The 22,673-nt window shown below is 38.7% G+C and overlaps 2 protein-coding genes and 1 long non-coding RNA gene across 5 annotated transcripts; 1 reads left to right on the forward strand and 2 right to left on the reverse strand.

Annotated features, from left to right (window-relative positions):
- The first annotated feature begins 1,541 nt into the window (after positions 1-1,541).
- LOC308687246 lies at positions 1,542-3,761 on the forward strand. The gene is made up of 4 exons (XR_014029717.1): positions 1,542-1,598; positions 2,065-2,127; positions 2,649-2,723; positions 2,814-3,761. It is a non-coding gene; the product is annotated as an uncharacterized lncRNA (long non-coding RNA).
- Positions 3,762-5,076: 1,315 nt separating this feature from the next.
- gpatch1 (G patch domain containing 1) lies at positions 5,077-15,948 on the reverse strand. Of its 2 annotated transcripts, none has more exons than XM_081358906.1 (19): positions 15,841-15,948; positions 15,582-15,716; positions 15,410-15,495; positions 15,136-15,299; positions 14,956-15,053; positions 14,759-14,814; positions 14,052-14,303; positions 13,793-13,943; positions 13,534-13,613; positions 13,239-13,443; positions 11,368-11,751; positions 11,098-11,276; positions 10,855-10,982; positions 10,159-10,456; positions 7,130-7,409; positions 6,898-7,032; positions 6,516-6,610; positions 6,299-6,435; positions 5,077-6,174 (listed from the first exon to the last, which is right to left on the reverse strand). In XM_081358906.1, exons 1-19 carry the CDS (start codon positions 15,908-15,910, stop codon positions 6,147-6,149), a joined length of 2,961 nt encoding a protein of 986 aa, XP_081215032.1. In that variant the 5' UTR covers positions 15,911-15,948; the 3' UTR covers positions 5,077-6,146. The 2 variants fall into 2 exon arrangements, with proteins under 2 accessions (XP_081215032.1, XP_081215033.1); XM_081358907.1 differs by having other exon boundaries at positions 6,299-6,432; positions 15,841-15,937.
- A 686-nt stretch (positions 15,949-16,634) lies between these two features.
- Positions 16,635-19,880, reverse strand: cnep1r1 (CTD nuclear envelope phosphatase 1 regulatory subunit 1). Of its 2 annotated transcripts, none has more exons than XM_081349248.1 (6): positions 19,746-19,880; positions 18,697-18,768; positions 18,429-18,502; positions 18,225-18,334; positions 17,407-17,461; positions 16,635-17,278 (listed from the first exon to the last, which is right to left on the reverse strand). In XM_081349248.1, the coding sequence occupies exons 1-6, from the start codon at positions 19,768-19,770 to the stop codon at positions 17,237-17,239; spliced, it is 378 nt and encodes a 125-aa protein (XP_081205374.1). In that variant the 5' UTR covers positions 19,771-19,880; the 3' UTR covers positions 16,635-17,236. The 2 variants fall into 2 exon arrangements, with proteins under 2 accessions (XP_081205374.1, XP_081205373.1); XM_081349247.1 differs by having other exon boundaries at positions 16,635-17,236; positions 19,746-19,870.
- Positions 19,881-22,673: the final 2,793 nt, after the last annotated feature.

Here is a 22,673-nt window from a genome sequence, read left to right on the forward strand (position 1 = left end):
TAGACACACTGCGTGTCTATAAACTACGAGAGGAAATTCAACGTGCGAGCATGCATGCTGAGGCGATTCTAGGATTTCCATATTAGCGGCCCCAGTGAGGGATTGATATTTAATATTTTGGTATACTAGGGTAAGCATGCTGTCCAATTTAGTCTACGCCACCCTACAAGTCAATCCCTGAATACTGATGTCATTTCAAATCATTAACTATCGAGCTAGTATTCATTAAGTCTAGATTCATCTTGTCCAGGTTGGCAATGTTTAATCTATTAATCATTTCTTTCTTTTTTTTCTTTTTTTTTCTCTATTTATATAAAAAAAACGACATATCAATATATCAATTTTCAAAGTGAAACCAAAACTATAAATACCTTTACTTCAAGGCTAATAAATGTGTCAAAGTCAGCTGCTGATTTCCATTCAGTAGCTATTTCCATACCATTTTCTTTTCAGGTGTTTTGCTTTTGGATTTATATATATATTAAAAATGTTTGTTATTATAGGAATATAATAATATATATAATGGTGTTCCTAATAATTCACCTAAAGGATTATTAGGAACACCATACTAATACTGTGTTTGACCCCCTTCAGAACTGCCTTAATTCTACGTGGCATTGATTCAACAAGGTGCTGAAAGCATTCTTTAGAAATGTTGGTCCATATTGATAGGATAGCATCTTGCAGTTGATGGAGATTTGTGGGATGCACATCCAGGGCACGAAGCTCCCGTTCCACCACATCCCAAAGATGCTCTATTGGGTTGAGATCTGGTGACTGTGGGGGCCATTTTAGTACATTGAACTAATTGTCATGTTCAAGAAACCAATTTGAAATGATTCGAGCTTTGTGACATGGTGCATTATCCTGCTGGAAGTAGCCATCAGAGGATGGGTACATGGTGGTCATAAAGGGATGGACATGGTCAGAAACAATGCTCAGGTAGGCCGTGGCATTTAAACGATGCCCAATTGGCACTAAGGGGCCTCAAAGTGCTTTGGGGGAAAATAGAGGAACTTGAATGCGATAAAAAGGGTTACTGGAATATCTTTTAACATTTAAGTGGTTCCTGGAAGATCTCTTATGTTAAAGCCAGCATCTGGAGGAACCCAATGGTTCAGTGAGGCCCGAATAAGATTATTATTATCCTATTATTTATTATTATTATTATTATAGGCTACTTAACTTTGATTCAGTATACATACCCAGGTGAAAAAGACGTACTATTAAATGCATTAAAAATGTACTTGAGTGTTTTTAGTAGACCTACAATACAAATATACTTTAATGCATTTTAATATATTTAACAGTAGCCTACGTCTTTTTCACTTGGGTAGCTTACATTTATTTAGTATAGGCCTATTTTATCGAGTAATTTAAACCTTAAACAACAACACTAAATAATAATAATATTAATAATATGAAGAAGAAGAACCAGGAGGAGAGAAGTTTTATTCTGTCACGAAACTGCTGTCGTCACTTCAGTGATGCTCGCGCTGCTCGCGCGCAACAAAGCTCAGCTGATCGACGTCATCGGGTTTGAAGTAACGGCTCCTCTCATCAAAGCTTCCGCCGTTTTTTCGGCTCTCCGTTACAAGGTTTGTAAACTCGCCAAATAAATATAAATACAGAGTCTACTCACTATATATTCAAACACACACATATATAAACTAAATTTATTATACATTACTACGTTTTTACAGTGTTTACCATTTGTTTATTGCACAGTATCTGGTATGAAGGTTTTAGCCGCGATGCTAACTACGTTGATCTAATGAACAAATGGAAATTATTGATTTAGTCATTCAATTCAACATATTCTGTACAACTGTGTCAAATTCAAATTACTGATATAGACTAACTAATTCATTTCGTCATTGGCGTTTGTTATGAATAACAAAAGCAGGTTAATATAGTTTGGTCTGTTTTTGTTTAGCCTAAATTTACTTAACGTTACTGCTACAGGTGCCCTCATTCTCTCAAATACCATTTTAAAGCCATTTAACTTACTGGTCAATAAATATTATGTTGTGAATAATCAGCTTTGTTCTTTTGTTTCCCCAGAACAACCAGTAACGTTACATTTCTAAAATAATCTGAACATTTCAGTGGCAACATTGAATTACAGTAAGTTACCTGCACCACATGCAAGTAACGTTACTTTATTACTATGAACTTTCTCTGTGTGAAATCGTATTGTTTGACTGTGTGTGTACTTGTGTTTTTTAATCAGTTATTCTCTGAAAATCTTCCCTCATGCTCTCAAATCTCATTCATGTTACTCAGAAAAAATAATATCACAGGTTTGGTTCACAAATAATGCTATGCATTTTGTCTTATATCTTTATCATTTGCATTTGAATATAAGACATTTTAACTCTGAATTATAACTTCAAGTTTAGTATTTTTCAAAAAAAAAAAGAAAAAAAGGAAATAGCTAGGATATTATATGGCTTCAGAAGACTTGCAACACAACCCATAACACATGAGTTGTGAACTCGTTGATTATTTTTAGGATCTTTTCTGGTACATTTTTGGAGCTTAACCATTTTTACATAAATTGTTGCATTGAATTGAACTAGACAAGTGTACATAAGAATGGTTTCATGAATGATTTACACAATTTTTTCTGCTTGTGTTTCATGCAGTGAAATTGAACGGTGACTGGGGTTGCATTATGCCTGAGATCTGCTTTTGGGTTCCACAGACAGAAAGTCAAACAGGTTTGGAACGTCACAAGGCTGAGGAAATTATTTAAATTTCACAACTATCACTTTAATAACATTACTAACAGTAAGTTTTGTACTTTGCAGGGATCTCGGTAAGCTGAAATACAAGTTTGAACAAGAATAAAAATCCTCCTGTAGACCTGAAAATCATTGAAGTGCCTGGACCATCCACCAGAAAAGAGGGAAACCAAACGGAAAACGAATCTGCTGTACCTTTTCACTTTTCTAACTCGTTAAGTACCTCACACCAACTTGGTCCCATAGTGACATTTTTGACCACAAACGAAATTGCTGATCGTGTGGATTCTTATTGAAATGACTGGAATTCACCAGTGAACATTCACAGAACAACAGTTAATTTTACTGCACCTTAATACTGTTTCCGGGTCGAAGCCTCTACTTCTACTTCCTCTATCATGTTTCTAGTGAGAATACTCAACAACCATTTATGAACACTGTTGATTCAAGTCACACATTTAAGCTTTTCAAAAGCCATAGTGTACATTACAGTCTCCAGTCTAACGGCATCCCAGACTTAAACATTTTATGATTCAAAATAGCTGAATAACTATTGCTGAATAGCTGAATAACAAACCATCAGAGATTTCGGTATAGAGATAAAGGTTAGGATCATAATTTTCAGGAATATTGCAACACAATGAGTGCATATTAGCACTGTTTGTTGTTTGTTTTTGGCATCTGATAGAGTTTTGGACTTACCATCGGACTGAAACACAAATCTTTTTAAAGTTAAGTAAAGATGGTAAAGTAAACATTTTTAATTAGTCAAAATGTAATTTTTTTACATTGATTTATTTCGTGGAACATATGTGTTTCCATGCATTTTGTTGAGATGTCTTTTCTTGTTTATCTATTGTATATACATGGTTGATTATTCATGTTGCTTATGTATTATACTATTTGTTTGTGTATTCATTGATATTAATCTATAGTTAGCTTTTTTTCCCATGTGCATGGAAGTGTATGTATAAAAATGAATATCAAATATGTAATAAACAATTCTTATTTTGTATTTGGTTCAATTTGTTTATTATAATAGAAGTCAAAGGTAACCATAGTAACAACATGAAAAAAAAAAAAAAAAAAACTGAAATGTGGTTCCTGGAGGCACCCAAAGTGGTTCCACACAGTGCCAAATATAAGAGTTCCTCAGGAAACCTGTGTGGTTCTTCAGAGAACCGGCCCTTTTAAAAGGGTGCCTAGAGGATCTACAGACGGTTCCGCCGGTGTGGCAAAGTGAAGAACCCCAAAAGGTTCCTCCAGGCACCTTTTATTTTTACAGTGTACCATCTGAATGTCTCAACAGAAATCGAGACTCATCAGACCAGGCAACATTTTTCCAGTCTTCAACTGTCCAATTTTGGTGAGCTTGTGCAAATTGTAGCCTCTTTTTCCTATTTGTAGTGGAGATGAGTGGTACCCGGTGGGGTCTTCTGCTGTTGTAGCCCATCCGCCTCAAGGTTGTGCGTGTTGTGGCTTCACAAATGCTTTGCTGCACACCTCGGTTGTAACGAGTGGTTATTTCAGTCAAAGTTGCTCTTCTATCAGCTTGAATCAGTCGGCCCATTCTCCTCTGACCTCTAGCATCAACAAGGCATTTTCGCCCACAGGACTGCCGCATACTGGATGTTTTTCCCTTTTCACACCATTCTTTGTAAACCCTAGAAATGGTTGTGCGTGAAAATCCCAGTAACTGAGCAGATTGTGAAATACTCAGACCGGCCCGTCTGGCACAAACAACCATGCCACGCTCAAAATTGCTTAAATCACCTTTCTTTCCCATTCTGACATTCAGTTTGGAGTTCAGGAGATTGTCTTGACCAGGACCACACCCCTAAATGCATTGAAGCAACTGTCATGTAATTGGTTGATTAGATAGTTGCATTAATGATAAATTGAACAGGTGTTCCTAATAATCCTTTAGGTGAGTGTATATATATATATATATATATATATATATATATATACATATATAATATTTATTTTATATATAATTATACTTAAGTATGAAGAATAGCAAGTGTAGGAAAGACACAAAGTCTCATGCCATTTAGTGCCATAGTGCTTGACATTAACTTTTTTTGCTCACCGGCCACTGTGACTAGTGGTTTTCCAAAGTTACTAGCCACTCAGCATTTTCACTAGCCACAATTTTGACATCGATACCATGGGGGGAAAAAGTTCCACATGGATATTTTTAATATTATCTCATAATTTGGCAGCCGGTATATTAGGCTGCTGTCACTTTAAGCCCTGATGCATGGATCCATTACACTTAAAACATAACTGACTGTGTTTACATAAAATACTCAAAGGCCGGCAATTTGACATCATTGTGTATGTATTGGACTGTTTAAGCACTATAAGCAGCGAAAAACAACACAATTTAGGTGTGAGCATAAATTATGCGCAATACGCACAATCCCAAGCTGAAATTTAAGCCCTGTTACACCAACAATACTCATCCGGAGCAAATTAAACAAGTGCGTGAGGGGAGGTGGGTTTGTGTGTCGGAGAGATCATTATGAGAGAGCGAGAAAGCGTGTATCTATGGTATTGTGTATCTAATCTGGCCTATATAAAATTCAAACCTGCCAAAGTGGCTAGTAAGTGACTGCGTTACACGTCACCGCTGAAATCCACCCTTATTTAGCTGGAACGCCCCCTAAAATGTAACCACCATTATTATTATTTCTACTGTGTTTCCAAAGATAGACTCACTTACACACATACAACACCAAAAAGTATCACAATATTAAACATTTTTGGACATGTACCATGATATAAAGAATCAAACTGATTTATCGAACATTGAAACTATGATTTCAGTTGGGTGAAACATCAGACAAACCAACATTTTCAACATTAGTCAAAATATACAGCAGACTAGCAATTTTATTTACAAGGTAAAAGGGACCCTTATGTGTAAGCAAGCAAATGTGACAGAAATAAACCTGCCTTCACATGCACTCATAAATGGATGTATAACAGTGGGAGAAAAAAAAGACAAGAACAATTCTTAAAGTTAAAGGCACAAAACAACATGTAAACTCATGTCTCAAAAAGCTCCACAGTTGATTGCAGGTTTTAAGTTTCACCTGAGTCTTCAACATCTGAGCTTTCCTCCTTTGGTTCATTCATTCATCGTAATTGCTTTTATAGTAACATGAATCTTAACAGAATATGGTCAAATTACTGTTGCATTTTTTTTTTTTACATTTTTATTAAAAATATCTGCAATCATAACATTAGGTACACTTATGTAAATAAATGTGCACGCACACACACACACACACACACACACACACACACACACACACACACACACACACACACACACTATTCACTGTATTATCTTGACGTTTCCGTAAGACAACTTCCTCACTCTCAATTCTTCTATCTCTTGTTCTTGATGTTTTTTAACCTAAGCCAGAGAGAGAGAGAAATCATCTTTCAAGCCGTTAAATTAAAAATAATGTATACAAAGATACAGTACCAATTAAAGATGCATTATAAAATCCTATATGATTGGAAATATGAGCTCTGACCTCTGAAGCAGTTCACTAGTAGACACAACTCTATTTTCATCTTCACTGTTAGAGTCAGTGTCGTCTGAGCTGCTACTGGACTCCTCCACCCTCTTCTTCTGTTTCCCTTTATGCTTATGTTTCTTGTTCTTTTTCTTCTGAGAAAAGAAACAATGTCATTTCTAGTTTTGCAAAGATGTCTGGCACTCAGAATAAATCTGTTCCAGAAAAACTGTACCTTTTTCTCTTTCTTGTGTTTCTTGGCTCTGTGTTTCTCTTTCTCTTTTTTCTTCTGTTTCTTCAGCTGCGGAGAGCATGCAGGTGGCACAAGCCCTGATGAAGAGAGGAACAATGTAAAACTTGATGTTAGTAGAAAAGAAAAAAAATTCTGGATGAAAGAGAAAAAGTAATAAAGCTAAAATTACTGCACCTGTATATTACCATATATTACCAAGTATCAGATATATTCTTGTAAAGAAACTATGTCTTGTGAGATTGAGCTGAAATCATCATTATTATTATTTAATGAAATAAGTTAGTATTATTGCTTCAACACATAGTCACAGTGTTTACATGATAAATTGAGGGTGGTGGTAACGGTAGTGGTTACAGTGACTGACCAGGGGGTGGCAGTCTGGGGCCAAACTCCTCTTCATCCAGGCCTTGTGATTTAGCAGGAGCATTATCGGAGGACTGAGTATTTTGTGCTGCAGTTCCAGTAGATGGCATGCTCTGGGCTGTAAGGTGCTTCAAATCTGAGGGGGAGAGAAAATAAAGTCAATAAATGATTATGACAATGACATCTGAATCATTGAAAAAGGTTTTTAATGGACCTTCTCATATAAAGCATACCTGTCACATTGCTGATGTCAGGAACAGGAGTGATCGGAGCTGAGATAAGAGGGTTCACTGTCCCTGCACCGCTTTGGATTGGTTCAGATGTTGGAAGAGCCACCTCGTCTTCTTCTTCGCTACAATCTTCAGATGACGATGAGCTCTTCTCATCCGACGAGCTGGCAAAGATGGCTTTAAAGAGATCCATTGGAGGCCTTACCTCTTCTTCATCCTCTTCCTTCTCCTCCTCTTCAGTCTTTTGTTCAATCTGCTGCCCATCAGACAGTGCCACTTTTACCTGCACAGAAATGTGATCATTAAATTGAGGTTTTGCTGTATATAGTACTAATTTAAAAAATACTTTAGCTCAGGGCCGGCGCTAGCCATTTGGGTGCCCTAAGCACAAATGCTTGGTGGTGCCCCACCCCACCCACCAAGGGAATAACAACCATTCAGAATTTCTTAGTTAGGTTCTCTTTACTTCCAAAATAACTGCTGCAAATAAATAATTTTACATTAACAATGGCACCAAACATGAAAAGAAATAAATAATATAAAGGTTAAAATTATATATACCAAATACCACCACAATTACTAAAAACACAGATTTGGAACTGAACAATGTAAACACAGAAAGTTAAAGGAGAACTCGGCAATAGAGACCTGCGCGGGACACAATGTTCAGTCCCGCTCCCGCCCGCTCCCGCAGTGTTCAGTCCCGCTCCCGCCCGCTCCCGCAAAGATTTGTCATTTTTAGTCCCGCTCCCGCCCGCATCTGTGATATTATGTCCCGCTCCCGCCCGCAAATGCCCGCAAGACGGCAGGCAGCAGGATGGATGTTCACATTCTGTCTCACGAAAGGTCTTGGAAAAAAAATGCGTGCGCACATAATTCCTTACAGTAACTAACGCCAACAAAGATAAACATTAATCGGCCCAAATTTCAATAGGCTTAATTATCATGTAACATAAAAACAGCCTTAGGCATGGCCTACACACATAGGAACATTTGTTAAACGGATCATTTTTATCCTAGACTACAGGCCATTTAAACATTTAAAATGTGATCACCAAAACACGAAACGGTCCCATATTAGGCCTACGAACAGCATAATATTCACTAGTAGGCTAACAGTAACCAAAAAAAAAAAAAAATTTATTCGATTAGGTAATATTATTATCTATCTAATATATATAATTATATATTAGATAATGTTAGAATGTTATTGCTGTCTATTTTGAGATTTCGAGTTCGAACACGGAGCAGCGGGAAGGAATTGTCTCTAAACAAGTGTGCGTGAGATTAGGCCCCGCCCGTACTCCAAAGGACAACATCCACAAGTTTAGGCTGCTTAAAACGTTTTTATTGCTGCCAAACAGAATCTCCCTCAAAACTACAAATTATGTACGCTACTTTAATCATTTATATATTTTACTTTACACTCATATTTAATTTGCGGGAGTGCAGCGTATCATCCCTCCCGCCCGCACCTCCATCATCCCGCCCGCGCCCGCAATGACCTTTCAAAATTTGTCCCGCGCCGCACTGTTTTGCGTCGCAACCCGCGGGTCCCGCGGGACTCCCGCGGGAGTGCAGACCTCTACTCGGCAACTCTAGCGAACTCTAGTCACTTCTTCGCTGATTTTCCCTTTTGTTGTCGCATGTTTTCCCCACGAGCTCCCCCTACAGCTGTGGGGGGGCGTATATTTCACAACACGGTCGTAAAAAACTCACTTGCGGCGGCCTCCTCCCCCTCTCTACCGCTGCTCATGTGCGTTTGTTTTGATCGGAGCAAGCCAACTGTATCGTGTGGAGCTTTGTCTACCGAGGTGGGTAATCTGGTAATACATCATACATGCGTGTGTGTTTATGTTGAATTGCCATAAAGCGATTCGTGTTTCGCGCTCGTTCTCGCTTCTCACGAGACTTCCAATTTCTATTTTGCCGGGACGGTAGTCCCCAAGTTGCAAGGTTGGTTTTCCGCCTGGGAACGCTGGGGGGAGCGGGGAAAGTCACCAATATCACCAGAACAGGTTGTTTAACCATCCAAATGATTTCTAGACAGTTTTATTAAGTTAAAAAAGTTACCAAGTTCTCCTTTAAAAGTGCAAAGGTCAGGCACAATATAATAATTCTGTACATAATTTGACAACTCTGTGAATATGAAAATATACAAACACTGAGATTGTGGGGTTTTTTTTTTCTTCTAATTGCAGTTTCAAAGTTAAAAAAAAAAAAAAAAGATTTTAGCCATGCAGGGCTAAAGCCCCGGATCTTTTGCACTACTATAGCGACGCCCCTGGACATGCATACGCATAGGCGTAATTTGCGGGTAGGACATGTCCCCACCACTTTTGAATCATCTCGCGGCACGAATGTACAATACAAACAAACAAAACATCTCCAGTTAACCAGCAGAGCATTCATTTCATTCGTTTTTTAAATAAGAGTCGATCTAGCGCTGAAATGTGTTGTTTTTTAAATCAACTGATCAAAGTGCTCGTTGCCGAGCGATCAGTGGCGCGGATACTATGTTTGTTTCTGGCTCGCGCACAGCCTTCACTCAGACGCGCGTTTCAATCCGTTGTGGAGAGACTCTCTATTCGCTCCGGTACAATTAGAAAACAAAAGCACAAAAAGTGTCCCTGCCTGATATACACTAAAAAACATAATCGGTTTTGATGAGAAAAAAAAAAAAAAAAAACTATATGAGTGCGAATTAGAACTCAGAACCTCTGACACGCTTGGCAAAAATTCTACCACTGGACCACTTAAATACACACATAATTTTCGTCGGATCAACATATAATAGGCCTCATTGAACGACCACTTAAACCCAATATTAACATGCTTTAGACATATTTTATTTGTTATTTATACTAGTACCCTATTGTGATGATTTTTCACGACCCAGATTTTTTGGTGCCCCCCCAAGCACTTGGTGCCCTACGCGCAGTGCGTGATGTGCGTGTGCGGAGCGCCGGCCCTGCTTTAGCTTCAAGTTAGGTGAAAACTTTCTAAATTTATTCTTCAGGGGTGAAAAATACCTCTGGATGTGGAGATTCTGTCTGGGTCTTGACCCCAGCTTCATTTTGCTGGGCCGCTGAAACCTCACTGCGAGTTTCACTGAGGAATGCACTGAGTGGGTCTTTAGTTTCAGATGCCTGCCCTGGTACATCCCACCTGGATCTCTTATTTGAGACTTCTGGAGTCAAACAGGGAAGGGTTGTGCTGGAGCTGGGAATTTTGGGAGCACTCGGGGCCTCCCTGCTGTCCGTTATGGTCAGGAAGTTAAAGACTGAGTACTTATCTCTCTTTATTTTAGGCATTCCCACTACACTAGACCTGCAAAACAGAAAAAAGATAAATGAAAGAGAAATTTGTTACAAACCTTTCCTAATGCCGAAGCAATAATAATAATAATAATAATAATAATAATGTAAACTTAAATGTAATCATTTGTTACATTTGTATCTTTCCTTCAATTTAAAGGTTGGTGGAAAATCCCTTCCATAAAAAAAAAAGTTGAATTGCACTAATAAAAAAAAACAGACATTGCATTAACAGTAATTGCCTTTTTTGAGACTGCAATTTAATATGATTGTAAATTATATATATTTTTTCCTCAATTAGGGCAATTCAACAGGTTTTTTAAATTTTTTATTAAAGACCTTTGTCCTTAATTTAGTAAAGGAATGTCTTCAGATACAGCATATGATTTGATCCACAAGTCTGCATCTTACCCTGGATAAGGGTTTGGAACATTGAATCTTTTACACAATAGTTTATCAGGGTGCCACTCAAATGTTTCTCTGGTCAGTTTCCCAAACATCTTCATCTTCACAGCGGCCTGCTTGTCATCCACATCATTCTAAAGAGAGTGAATATTAAAGTACCATTATAATAAAAACAAGTTGCTTAACAGTGGACCATACTGGAAATATAACCAAACGAATTTCCTGAACTTATGTCAAAGAGCTCCTAACCTCTTGATCCCGTGTGACCTCCACATTGTCTGTGTCGTCCTCTTGTTTGCTACGTGTGAAGCGTGAGGAGAGAGAAGAGTTGCTGGGCTTATAGAGTAATGCAGCGCGTACAAATTCGTCCCTTTCTCTCCCTCTCTCCCACTCCGTCATGGAGGAGTCCAGACTCGAGTCCAGGGCATCTACAAATAGTGCGGAAATCAGTTATTTAGCTAAGCACAGATTAGGAAAAACCAGGATAAATCAGACCAAACATAAAATGTTCAAATTCACCTTTATTGCCCTGTTTGAGTTTGTTGATGTACAGATCGTAGCGGGCCTGCTTCTGAGGATTGTTTGAAAATGGTTTAAAGGTTTTGCTAGCATCTGCAGTGGGAGCAGACCAGGCATTCAAAGCCATCTGGGTCTCAGAGGATGCCTGAGGTTGGGTTGGAGAGGTCATGCTCTGAGTGTGGGAATCAGGCTGTGGGGCGTTTGACTTGAAACGGCTGGACAGGGCCTGCAGAGCGGCGGCTTTAGCCGAAGCCACCACGGCTGCTCGATCCGCAGGTAAGGAAAGGTTTCCCGCTGGCTTATTCCGCCCCTCGGCCGCTCTGCGGAACTCATTCAGACGCTCTCTGTCCTTACTGTCAAGCAACTCAAACACAGAACTAGGGCCTATAGAAAAGAACAAAAGTTTGGGTTATAAATTGTATTAAAAGGAATAACAAACTGCATTTTTTAATCTTATAATGTTCTTTGAGGTCCACTTATAATGTTAGCAAGTTTTTACATCAAAAAACACCCTAATTTATAAGTAATGGGCTATTTTCTATCATGTTTTTGTACACTGCTATGATTGGCTAACAGTTTTGCATTTTAAAATAATTTGACATCCCCACCATTACCATGAGGATTTTTTTTGTGTGAAAACTTACGATGTTCGCCATACGTTTGAAAAACCTACACCTCAAATACGAAGGATACTCCAGCATGGTACTTAAAGGTGCTCTAAGCGATGTTGGGTGGCGTCACTTCTTCGTTCGAAGTATTGTCAAACAAAACGGAGGTTAGCACGACCCTCCCTCCTCCTCATCCCGTCCCCTCCCCCTCCCTCTCCCTTCCGTGCTTCCTGAAACAGGAGTTTCCGATGTAAATTCGGGACTTTGTGCGTTCCTTCTCCTTTTCCCTCTCCTTTGCTATTTGTTCATCGGAACGTCGTCTCTTTGGTCGTGTGTCGGCCATATCAAAATTCAAGTGAATATAATTCTAATGTTAGTCGCTGTCGTCATCTAGGACAACTCTCCTCTTACTAACTTCCCTCTTCATGCTTCTCTCACCTCCACTTCCCACACCCCCCTTCATGTGCACGCGCACTAATTTATGCGTATTACATATTCTTTGTAAGTCTTGGTTGTGGAAAATAAAGTTTAACTACCTGGAATTTTAACAGTTATACTGTAGTTGACAAAGGATGACATATGGGGCCCTATTTTAACGATATGAAACGCAAGTATCAAACGCGAAACGCAAGTAACTTTGTGGGCAGATCTGGGGTGCAAGATAGGGCCTATGGTGTTTTGTGTAAACGAATTATGAATGAATGTACCATCGTTTGTCACACTGTCATTCTTATATTCATTGTTAATCATTTTCAGTAAAGGGATGACATATCAAATAATCTGTAACAGACCTCTGACGCAATCTGGAGCATGAGTGAATTGCTGGGCGGGGCTAAAGGGGCAATGATGTAGAAGTAGGCGTTGATCTTCTTCTGCAGTTGCGTTTTTTTTGCACTATGACGTCATACTGAGACAAAATCCAAAACAAGTTGTTTTGGGAGCTTGGTTTCAATAAACGCTGTGTTTGGACTAACAAGGAAGTTATGAAATCTGAGACGTACTCTCTCTCCGCCTCCCTACGATTTTGAGTGATTCTTTGGCCAAAAAAAAAGAGAAAACACAAAATAAATGTAAAGATAAATTTGACTGACAGTTTTTTTTTTTTTCAAAGTTTCTATAGATATCGTGATCAAATCATTGTGAATTGTTTTTGTTTGTGTAATGAAAATGTGACAGCTCTGATCTGAATCTACCTGCAATCACAAATCTATAATTCAAATCACTCTTAAAACAGCCACAACACATACACAGAGACATCCTTACCCTCTAGAGGCCTTTCTCCCAGCATGTCACGTCTCTGAGCAGAGTCTAAATTGTGACGACCCTGCTGTGGTACATCCTGTGATAGGTGTCCACGTGAAGCCTGCAGTGCCTGGGCAACAATAGGACTGACGGAGGATGGATCAACCACAGGACGGAAGTAATGTACAGGCCGATAATCACGGGGCAGATCAGGGGGAGGATAGACCTAGAAACAAAACCAGTGAGCCTAATTTAACAGCACAACTTTTTCACACCAAATAAAGTAATAAAGGAACTGCCTAGTGCTGTACATTACAGTTTTAATTTCTGCAGCTTGGGAGGCCAATGTAAACCCCTCCAGAATCCTGCCCGAATACGCCACATCTCTTTTTGAGTCTGGAACAAAAATACATGTCATAGAGGAGCCATCTTTCCTGCTAAGCCTACAATTTGACAGGAAACAGTATGGCCACATTACAAAAGACACTCAAAGAGCACCCAGTTCTGACATCCTGATGCAACATAAATGCATCATGACATTATGAGGACACAGCCAAGGACTTTGCGTCACCAACCGTTCTTCTTTCTGGTATACTGCTGGGGAGCAGTCCATCCATAGAGCCCATCCCCTGGCTCTTCTCCTCCCAGCACAGCATCATAGTTGGACATGGAGTCCTTATGATAAATATCGGTATCTTCCTCCTCCATTGCACCAACTCCAAAAGCCTACTCACATATACACTGATGTCAGCATGTTTCTTCTAATGGGAGTGTTTTAGTTTTAGTAGCAAATTTAGTTTTCTAGGCCATTACTGATCAGCACGTTGGCGTTACCTGTCCTCCAATCCCGCCCCTGCGTTGCTGTCCTGACTTTTTTTTGTCTCCAAATAAGCTGGTTGCTCTATCAGAGTGAATCGTGAAGAGGTTTATATGTCCTGACCCTGATCCGCCCTCCAAGGCCTGTAGAGGGTTCAGCCCTCTGTAACCCAGACCATGGGAGTCCACTTTAGGGGTGAAGTCCACTGGGATCACATCTTTGGGGGCAAAGGTCACATTCTCTGGAGCAAATTCATCATCATCATCCTCCTGAACAAAAATAAAAAGTTTTTCAGTATGACTAAAATCTGTCCATTCTTCACATAGTAATCACATAGGCTGCATCTGAATATGCATACTCATATGTGAAACGAGTAGTATGTCCGAATTCACAGTATTCATAAAACAGTAGGCAAAAGATACCCGGATGACTTAGATTCTGAGGGGCGCATCTGATGGACACTTTATAATCCAATGAGCCCACTGGAGAAATTTGTGAATAGCAGTGAAGCAAAGCAACTGACCCTGGTAGGTCACATGACTATGACAACATGATGAATGTAGTACTTCCAGACAACAATCATACTATAACATCTTTTTTACTGATCGCGAAGAAAGTACCAAATCAAAAGGAGTACCTACTCAGAGATTATGCAATTTTGGATGCAGCCATTATAATTTTCAAATTAATCTGATCAGAACCCCAAACATTAAACAATATCCACCTCGGACTCCTCAGATCCATTGGGCGGCAAAACACAGCCATAAACTCTAACCGCATCTGAAAGACGAGAAAGAGCAAAGCTAAGCTTCTTGAAATGTTAACATTGTGCTCAGCACATCATATCATACTTTCTAGACCTAAAACCTAAAAATGGCACTTCAGCTAAAACAAAACATCTGTTATATCTTCTCTCATCACCAGTGTTTTGCTTGGGTTGCTTTCTCTTCAGTCTTGGTCCGACTCCCTGGCCATCTTTCCAGCCCATTTTTCTCAGCAGCTCCACACCAATAGATGACCTAGCAATCACACAATGACATGTAATAAGTTTAGCTTTCAGTTACATTAGAGCTAGCCCATATTAGTTAGAGTGATGCTTACCGTGCAGGGGCAATAAGCTCCTCCAGCAGTCCAGTGTCTCCAGGTATCAGAGCAGCAATCGAGCTGACGGCTCGTGCTTTGTCTTTTAACTGATCCTTCCTCTCCGATGCAAAATCATCTGTAGTGACAATCTCTCTTGGGGCAATACCATGCTCACCAAAATCCTTTTACAAAACATATTATGTATTAGAAAAAAAAAGTACACGCCAACAACTTTACAGGTATCAAGGCACAGAAGTGTTGACGTGTGAGAACCAAGGATTCACACACTAACCTCCTCATCCATAAAGTCCTCTGGTCTAGCATTCTGCCTCTCTGCCTTTTGCTGTCGAGTTGATAAAAATGTTGATGGTGCCCAGCCTAAAGGACATAGCAGATTAGTTAAACTACAAAACCCGGTTAACAGAATCAAAAGCATTACTGCACTGAGCAAGGTTGCCATTGACCTTCTTTGGTGCCCACTGTGTTAAAGTAACCAGCGGAGAAGCCACCAGTAAAAGCTCCGTGAAATCTCTTGTAGCGCCCCTTCTCATCTTTAACCGTCTGCTCGTGCACGGGGACTGGCTTTCTGCTGGGTTCATCTGAAGTACACAAATACGAACAACGTGGAATTCACGTTTTCATTAAATATTGACAGCTCTAGTGCATCAAAAAACGTGCACATTCAAGCAAATGACAACTACAGTGTACATGTAACGTTAGTACCTTCTTCTAGAGGCTCTAAAGGAGTTCCGTAAGACACGAAATCCTCATCACTATCTTCGTCGGACGCCATGTTTACAATAAGTACGGTGGCCCCGTGAGCGATATTTTTTTCCCAGGATGGTAGGGGATGACTCATGAATATTCATTAGGGAAGTCATCCCTGATTGGTCTGATGACCTACACCTAACCCCACCCCTAAATCTACCCGCCACTGGGGGTCTGATGACCTACCCCTAACCCCGCCCTAAACCTACCCGTCACTGGGGTTAAGACCAATCAGGGATGACTTCCTTAATGAATATTCATGAGTCCTACCATCCTGGGAAAAAAATATCGCGCCCCGTGAGCTCTTGCTACGTCAAATTCTTCTTCTTCTTCCTTTTTTTTTTTTTTTGGCGATTCGCATCGATTTCGCGTATTACCGCCACCTACTGTAAATTACAGGGTTTCTAAATAAACCGTTTTATATCTGTACTCAAGTGTATAATGGCTACAACAAATCAAACTGGAAAAAAAGAAATGACAATGAAAACAATTCTGTATAATTCTGTATAATTTACAGTAGTTGGCGAGAATTCTCGGAACGCTTTGAATTATGTAATAGAAAAGACTTTGTAATAACCTATTCCCTGCGTGATGTTAGGAAGACGTGATGATGACCCAAATACGTGAAATAATTCACTCAGATTTCGAACCACTAAGCTAATTAAGCTTTGCTAACTGACAGACGCCTTGGTTTTCGTGTTAACTAGTTTGTTTCAGTGACATTAATAATACCACAAAGCAAAAAACTCTGTATTACAAACAACTTTTATTATTGCCAACACATATTCTTATAGATTTTAACTCTGGGGTGAAAGTAAATAAAATCTCAGCCAACCATGACACATTAGCCTGTGACTCTTTTATGTTAAACTAGTGCAGCCTTTAGTTGCATAAAAGTACTTTTAAAAACAACAAAAAGCAGCGCATCATGTCATAGGCATAAACATTTCATAAATGTTTCCTATTATATATGTAAAAGTCAGCTTAAGGTGAACAAATATCAACACTTTAATATTCATTATGCGTTCAGCAATTTACTTTAAAAATACATACACCGTATGCATCTAAAATAAGACCACGGCATTACAAATGAGGATATCAAAATCCACAATCAAATAAAACTCAAATTTTCCAACAGAAAAATAAGGGTTATTTAAAAATAGCAGAAACAATGTTTTTCTTCAAAATGGCCGTTTCCTTTTGAGCTGCCATTGCTTCTTCATAAATTGCAGAGAGAAGTTAGAGTCCTGTTTGGGAGGTTGACCCCCACACACTTTGGATTATCTCCTGGCACTGAGGCCTATGTGCAATGTTGATATGAAATGCTCTCCACTCCCATCTCTTCAAGGTGCTATTGGATATGAGGCCGCGGTTTCAGGATAAGTTTCCCCGTCTAGCATACGGGGGGGGGGGGGGGGGGGGGAATACAAATGAATGCACAAGAAAAGTTACCTTGGATTTTTAAATCAGTGAAACTGATAGATCACAAAGGGCAATAATTCAAAGGACACGAGTACTCACATCATCACAGGACATGTTATATTCTGCTAGTACTGTCCGGCAGCGAGCTGCAATACTGCAACAAGTGGTTAAGGAGAGATCTGGTAGTCTCTGACAATCTTCAGTTTTGGTATTGTTAAAGCAACACTATGGAACTTTTCCTCTGCGGTCCCCCTACAGGTTGGAAGCGGAATTGTCCATTACCGCTGTCGTAAGTCATTTAGCCCAGGGTTTCTCAAACTCGGTCCTGGAGGGCCACTGTCCTGCACAGTTTAGCTCCAACCCTAATCAAACACACCTGAGCAAGCTAATCAATGTCTTCAGGATCACTAGAAACTCACAGCTAGGTGTGTTTGATCAGGGTTGGAGCTAAACTGTGCAGGACAGTGGCCCTCCAGGACCGAGCCTACCGCAGCCTACTGTCGCACACACGCCCACTGTTTATCCAGCTTTGGAATGAACGATGTCCACAGACAAGGTAGAGTATGATGCATGATTTTATGAAAGTATGATGTATTGCGACATCAGAAACGAACAAAAACAAAATAATGACTATTGTAACGCTTGCCATAAAGCAAGTCAAATTTGTAGTTTTCTTATGTCTCATTAGAGCTACAGAAACGAGACCCGATCTGGCAATCTTACCAATGTGGTTATAGCAGATAAAGGACCGCAAAGAGGAGGCATAAGTGCCTTTCACCCTGTCATGACTTGATGAACCACTGAAACGATTTTGGAAACATTATTTTAAGGTAAAAAAAATGTTACATAATGTTGCTTTAATACTCAAGAGAATGGCTGATTGTACCACTGCAAATGTCCAGCATTGAGAAGGATACATAGATGGCGCCACAACCCGTTTATGTATTCCAGCAAAGAAAAGGCCAATGAGAGTCACACAGCTGATAGTGAAAAACGGATGATTCCATAAAGATGAGAAGAAAGAAACCTGTGGAAAGAGATGACATAAGAATGCATACAAGGGGAATGTGACATCAGATGCTAATCTGACCTCATTTGTAACACCTCTTAATTTCACATACTTTCTGAGTGTCTGGATCTATAAGCCAGTTCCACGCTCCTGTGGCTGTGCACACAGACACCACGATCAAAATCACTGCAAAAAGAAGACAGAATTCATGGATTAAAATGAGACAGTGTATTGCAGAATAAGCTCAATCCTTGTGGATATATAAGAGTTATGAACACTCAGTAAGTGTGTACACTTCGTGGCTCAGAGCACAGTCCAGGTTTTAAAATGCTTGAGACAGATTCAGTAAAGATTCGACCAGACAAGCTGGACTGACTTACTGCGCCAACGACCCGTAGCCGGCTGCAAACAAGACACATACTCTGTCAGTCTCCTCTCAAATGCCTTCAGGTCTACGGATGAGGGAAACAATTGTATCAGCACAGCACAGCAACAGTGAGGTAATCTATTTTACAATCTCTCTCTTTAAAATACTGAGGCAGAAACCCAAACAGTTTACAGTTTTTTATTTCCAAAGAATTCAACCGGCATTTAAAGGACAAGTGCGCAAGCTTTGTATTGTTACAATGTTGGTAGTGTGTATACAAATAGTCAACTATAAAGGGCATTACTTTTTTTTTTTTTTGACAGCCAGGCTTTGTTAAAACTACATATCTTACTTCCGCATTTTTGCCTTCCCGCCCACAGACAGTCGAATCGAGCCCAGAGCATTATGGGTGTTGGAGTTTCCCTACCTTTCTTGCAAACTCAACAACACAGATCTTTATAGTCAATATAACACCACTTTCAAAAACATTTTACCTTTCTACTACTTTTATTTATTTATTAAAAGCGCATATTGCCAGTGGCGAATTACTCCTTTAAGGCACTATACTGCAGTTTCACACATCACTCTGAAAAAAAATGCATTATAAACAAGAGCTAAACTTACAGATAGGCAAATACACTGGTATGAATGGACTAAATTACATTGTTTATAGGTTCAGAAATATCTGTACCAGGCATATCAAGGCATTGACAGCTTTATGGCTTCAAAATTTACTGAAATGTAGTGGAAAATGTACACTAATTGGCATGTATTATACGTCAGTGTCTGGTATAGTGGAGTTATGACAGGCCACACAATGTTCAAAGCCAAGACCCGGACTTTACAATGACAGAAGAGCTGCTCTTTTTGCTGAGGTATCAGTTTTTCCGAGATCTCGGTGGTAACTGCTGAAAGGTCTTAAGAGTCTTAGCTTAGATGCTAGCAACCAAGTGTTAAGATAATACATCTAACATGCCATAACAAACACGTGGACGCTTTGCTAATATATGAATATGACACTCGGAGATGAGTGCACTAAACTAATATTCTACTGAAAAGTACCTTCGGCTTGTTCTAATGAATTCATTGCTTTTCCCACCAGTGCTGTGGACGCTCAGTTCAGGCCTGCAGACACACGCAACTACCGTCAGCGGGCACCAGCCAATCGCGGAAGCTCTCTTCTCATTGGCTAGAGGAGAGGAGTGCGTCATCTTAAAGAAATATGTTAGATTCTTTTAGACCCTTAGCTTAGATGTTTAGTTCTTTGTTATTATTTTAATTTCCCCCTAAGTAAATTTAGAAAGAACACCCTAGACCTTTTTTGAAAACAAAAACAAGCAGGTTGTTCAAGCAATTTTAACTAGGCTACACCAAAGATGTCAAGACTTTTAAAGCTCACATTTATACTTTTAGCTCATCAAAAATTTCAATGAGTTGAAACGAAAGACAATTTAATTACACACTAATTAATTTAATTAGCAACTAAAGCAGCAAATGAAATTATGTTTTTAAGAATCTATTTTTACAGTGTTTATTTATTTATTTATTCATCCATTATTTTGTGTAAAAATATTTTTTTTTAAATATTTTTTTTATATATATATATATATATATTTTTATATACACTACCGTTCAAAAGTTTGGGGTCAGTAAGATTTTTAATGTTTTTAAAAGAAGTCTCTTTTGCTCACCAAGGCTGCATTTATTTGATTAAAAATACAAACAAAAACAGTAATATTGTGAAATATTATTCCCAATTTAAAACAGCTGTTTTCTATGTAAATATACAGTAAAGTGTAATTTATTCCTTTTTAATTTAAAATCTAATTTATTCCAATTTATTAATTAATTTATTCCTGTGATCAAAGCTGAATTTTCAGCATCATTACTCCAGTCTTCAGTGTCACATGATCCTTCAGAAATCATTCTAATATTATGATTTGATGCTCAAGAAACATTCATTATTATTATCAATGTTGAAAAAACAGTTATTTACATTTTTATTTCATGATGCTATTATCTGAAATCTAAAGCTTTTGTAACATTAAACACTATCGTTCAAAAGTTTGGGGTCAGTAAGAATTTAATTTTATTTTTGGGGGAAAGAAATAAAATAAATCAACACTTTTATTCATCAAGGATGAGTTAAACTGATCAAAAGTTACAGTAAAGACATTTATAATGTTCGAAAATATTCTATTTTAAATAAATGCTGTTCTTTTGAACTTTCTATTCATCAAAGAATTTTGAAAAGAATGTGTACACAACTGTTTTCAACATTGATAATAATAATAATGAATGTTTCTTGATCATCATATTAGAATGATTTCTGAAGGATCATGTGACACTGAAGACTGGAGTAATGATGCTGAACATTCAGCTTTGATCACAGGAATAAATGACAGTTTAAACTATATTAAAATAGAAAGCAGTCATTTTAAATTGTCATAATATTTCACAATATTACTGTTTTTTTTATCAAATAAATGCAGCCTTGGTGAGCAGAAGATACTTCTTTTAAAAACATTAAAAAAATCTTACTGACCCCAAACTTTTGAACGGTAGTGTATATATATACTGTTATATCCAGTCTTTTTACTAGACCTCTCTCCATCATTAAATACCAGATGTGGTCATTAATGGGCCGTTATTGTGGCAGCAATATATGATACATTTTTTACATATGTATAGGCTAGGCTATAGTTTGGATTATTTTTTATAATATCCCATTAATCCTAATAAATGCAATTTCTACTATTTCTGAAGTGATTATTTTATAAAGAAAATCGCTTTCTCATATAACGCAGTGAAGATGTCCCTGCATGAGTGAATAATTGATTCTCGAGCCATCGATATTAACCAATTCAGCACCATCGCCACGGACAGCACAACTGCAGATCTTTACATCATTAGTAAGCCTTGGCATTCAGGCTGATGATCATATTTCCACTCAGCTGGATCACTTAACACCAAATAACCACTTCTCTGATGCACACTAAGGTACAGATGTATATGATTATCCCAGCTTGCTTGTACGTAAAGTATCTACAATGGATCTCTGAGTCACAATTAAAATATCAAAATAAGCGGCATCTGCAAACTATTACTATTAGGGAACATTCCTAGAAATGGTATACCTAAGTTATACCTTTAGAGCAGGGCTATTCAATTGGCGGCCCGCGGGCCAAATGTGGCCCGCCAATCATCTCCATGTGGCCCGACGGCACCAACCTCCCTCCTCCTCTTTTCCTGGTGGTGCGGCTAATTCAGTTTGATACTCGCTCCGATTGACCTGAGAAACGTTTTACGTGCGAATATTTCAGCAGTTATTATATGTGTCCCGAATTTATGTTGACTGAACCAGCGATACCAATCATTCGTGAATGAATCATTCTGTTGGTTCGATTCTAAACGCGCTTTTAAAACGGTCTAAAACTATTCGGATTCGTTCGGACCGCTCCGTCACTGAATCATCTGAAGCGGTTTCTCGGTCAGTACAGTAACAACAAATAGCGATGTTTTCAGTTGTTTCACTAGTTGTTTCAACACGGCCCAGCGCGGAGTTGCGTTTACTCCCGGTCCCGGACACACTAATATTAAACAGCGCGACAACCAGTGGAAGCGTTTCAGTTCGACAGAAACCTCTCTGTTACAAACCACAAATCACTCGATGATTTATTAAATCGGATGAAACAGCCTCAACATTCCCAACAAGACTGATGAGCAAAGCAGGAGAAACACTGTGGCATGAACGAAATTAGAAGACTTTAAATCCCCTAATCACCCTTACAAATATTTACCATAAATGTACTGTAGTAATTTACCATGGTTGGGCAGAAATGTGCAATATTTATATTGAATACTATGTAGTAATAAATAAATATAGTAAATATACTGTATATACTATAATATTATACAGTATAATAGTAAATATAGTGATTTATATTGCATTAGATTTATTAGGTGGGTAGAGGAATATATAATTAATGC

Source organism: Scardinius erythrophthalmus, assembly GCF_964197995.2.
Source record: "Scardinius erythrophthalmus genome assembly, chromosome: 2".
In the NCBI taxonomy this organism is placed as follows: domain Eukaryota; kingdom Metazoa; phylum Chordata; class Actinopteri; order Cypriniformes; family Leuciscidae; genus Scardinius; species Scardinius erythrophthalmus.

Bases quoted from the DNA above. Each gene is read 5' to 3' on its own strand.
- gpatch1 (XM_081358906.1), bottom strand. From the start codon at position 15,910: ATGGCGTCCGACGAAGATAGTGATGAGGATTTCGTGTCTTACGGAACT. The intron at 14,304-14,758 runs GTGGATATTGTT...ATTTTTGTTCAG, and splicing joins ATGGATCTGAGGAGTCCGAG to GAGGATGATGATGATGAATT. The intron at 6,175-6,298 runs GTCAGAGCTCAT...TCTCTGGCTTAG, and splicing joins ACTAGTGAACTGCTTCAGAG to GTTAAAAAACATCAAGAACA.
- cnep1r1 (XM_081349247.1), bottom strand. From the start codon at position 19,770: ATGAATTCATTAGAACAAGCCGAAG. The intron at 18,769-19,745 runs GTACTTTTCAGT...CCTCATCCGTAG, and splicing joins TTCATTAGAACAAGCCGAAG to ACCTGAAGGCATTTGAGAGG. The intron at 18,335-18,428 runs GTATGTGAAATT...CTCTTTCCACAG, and splicing joins TAGATCCAGACACTCAGAAA to GTTTCTTTCTTCTCATCTTT.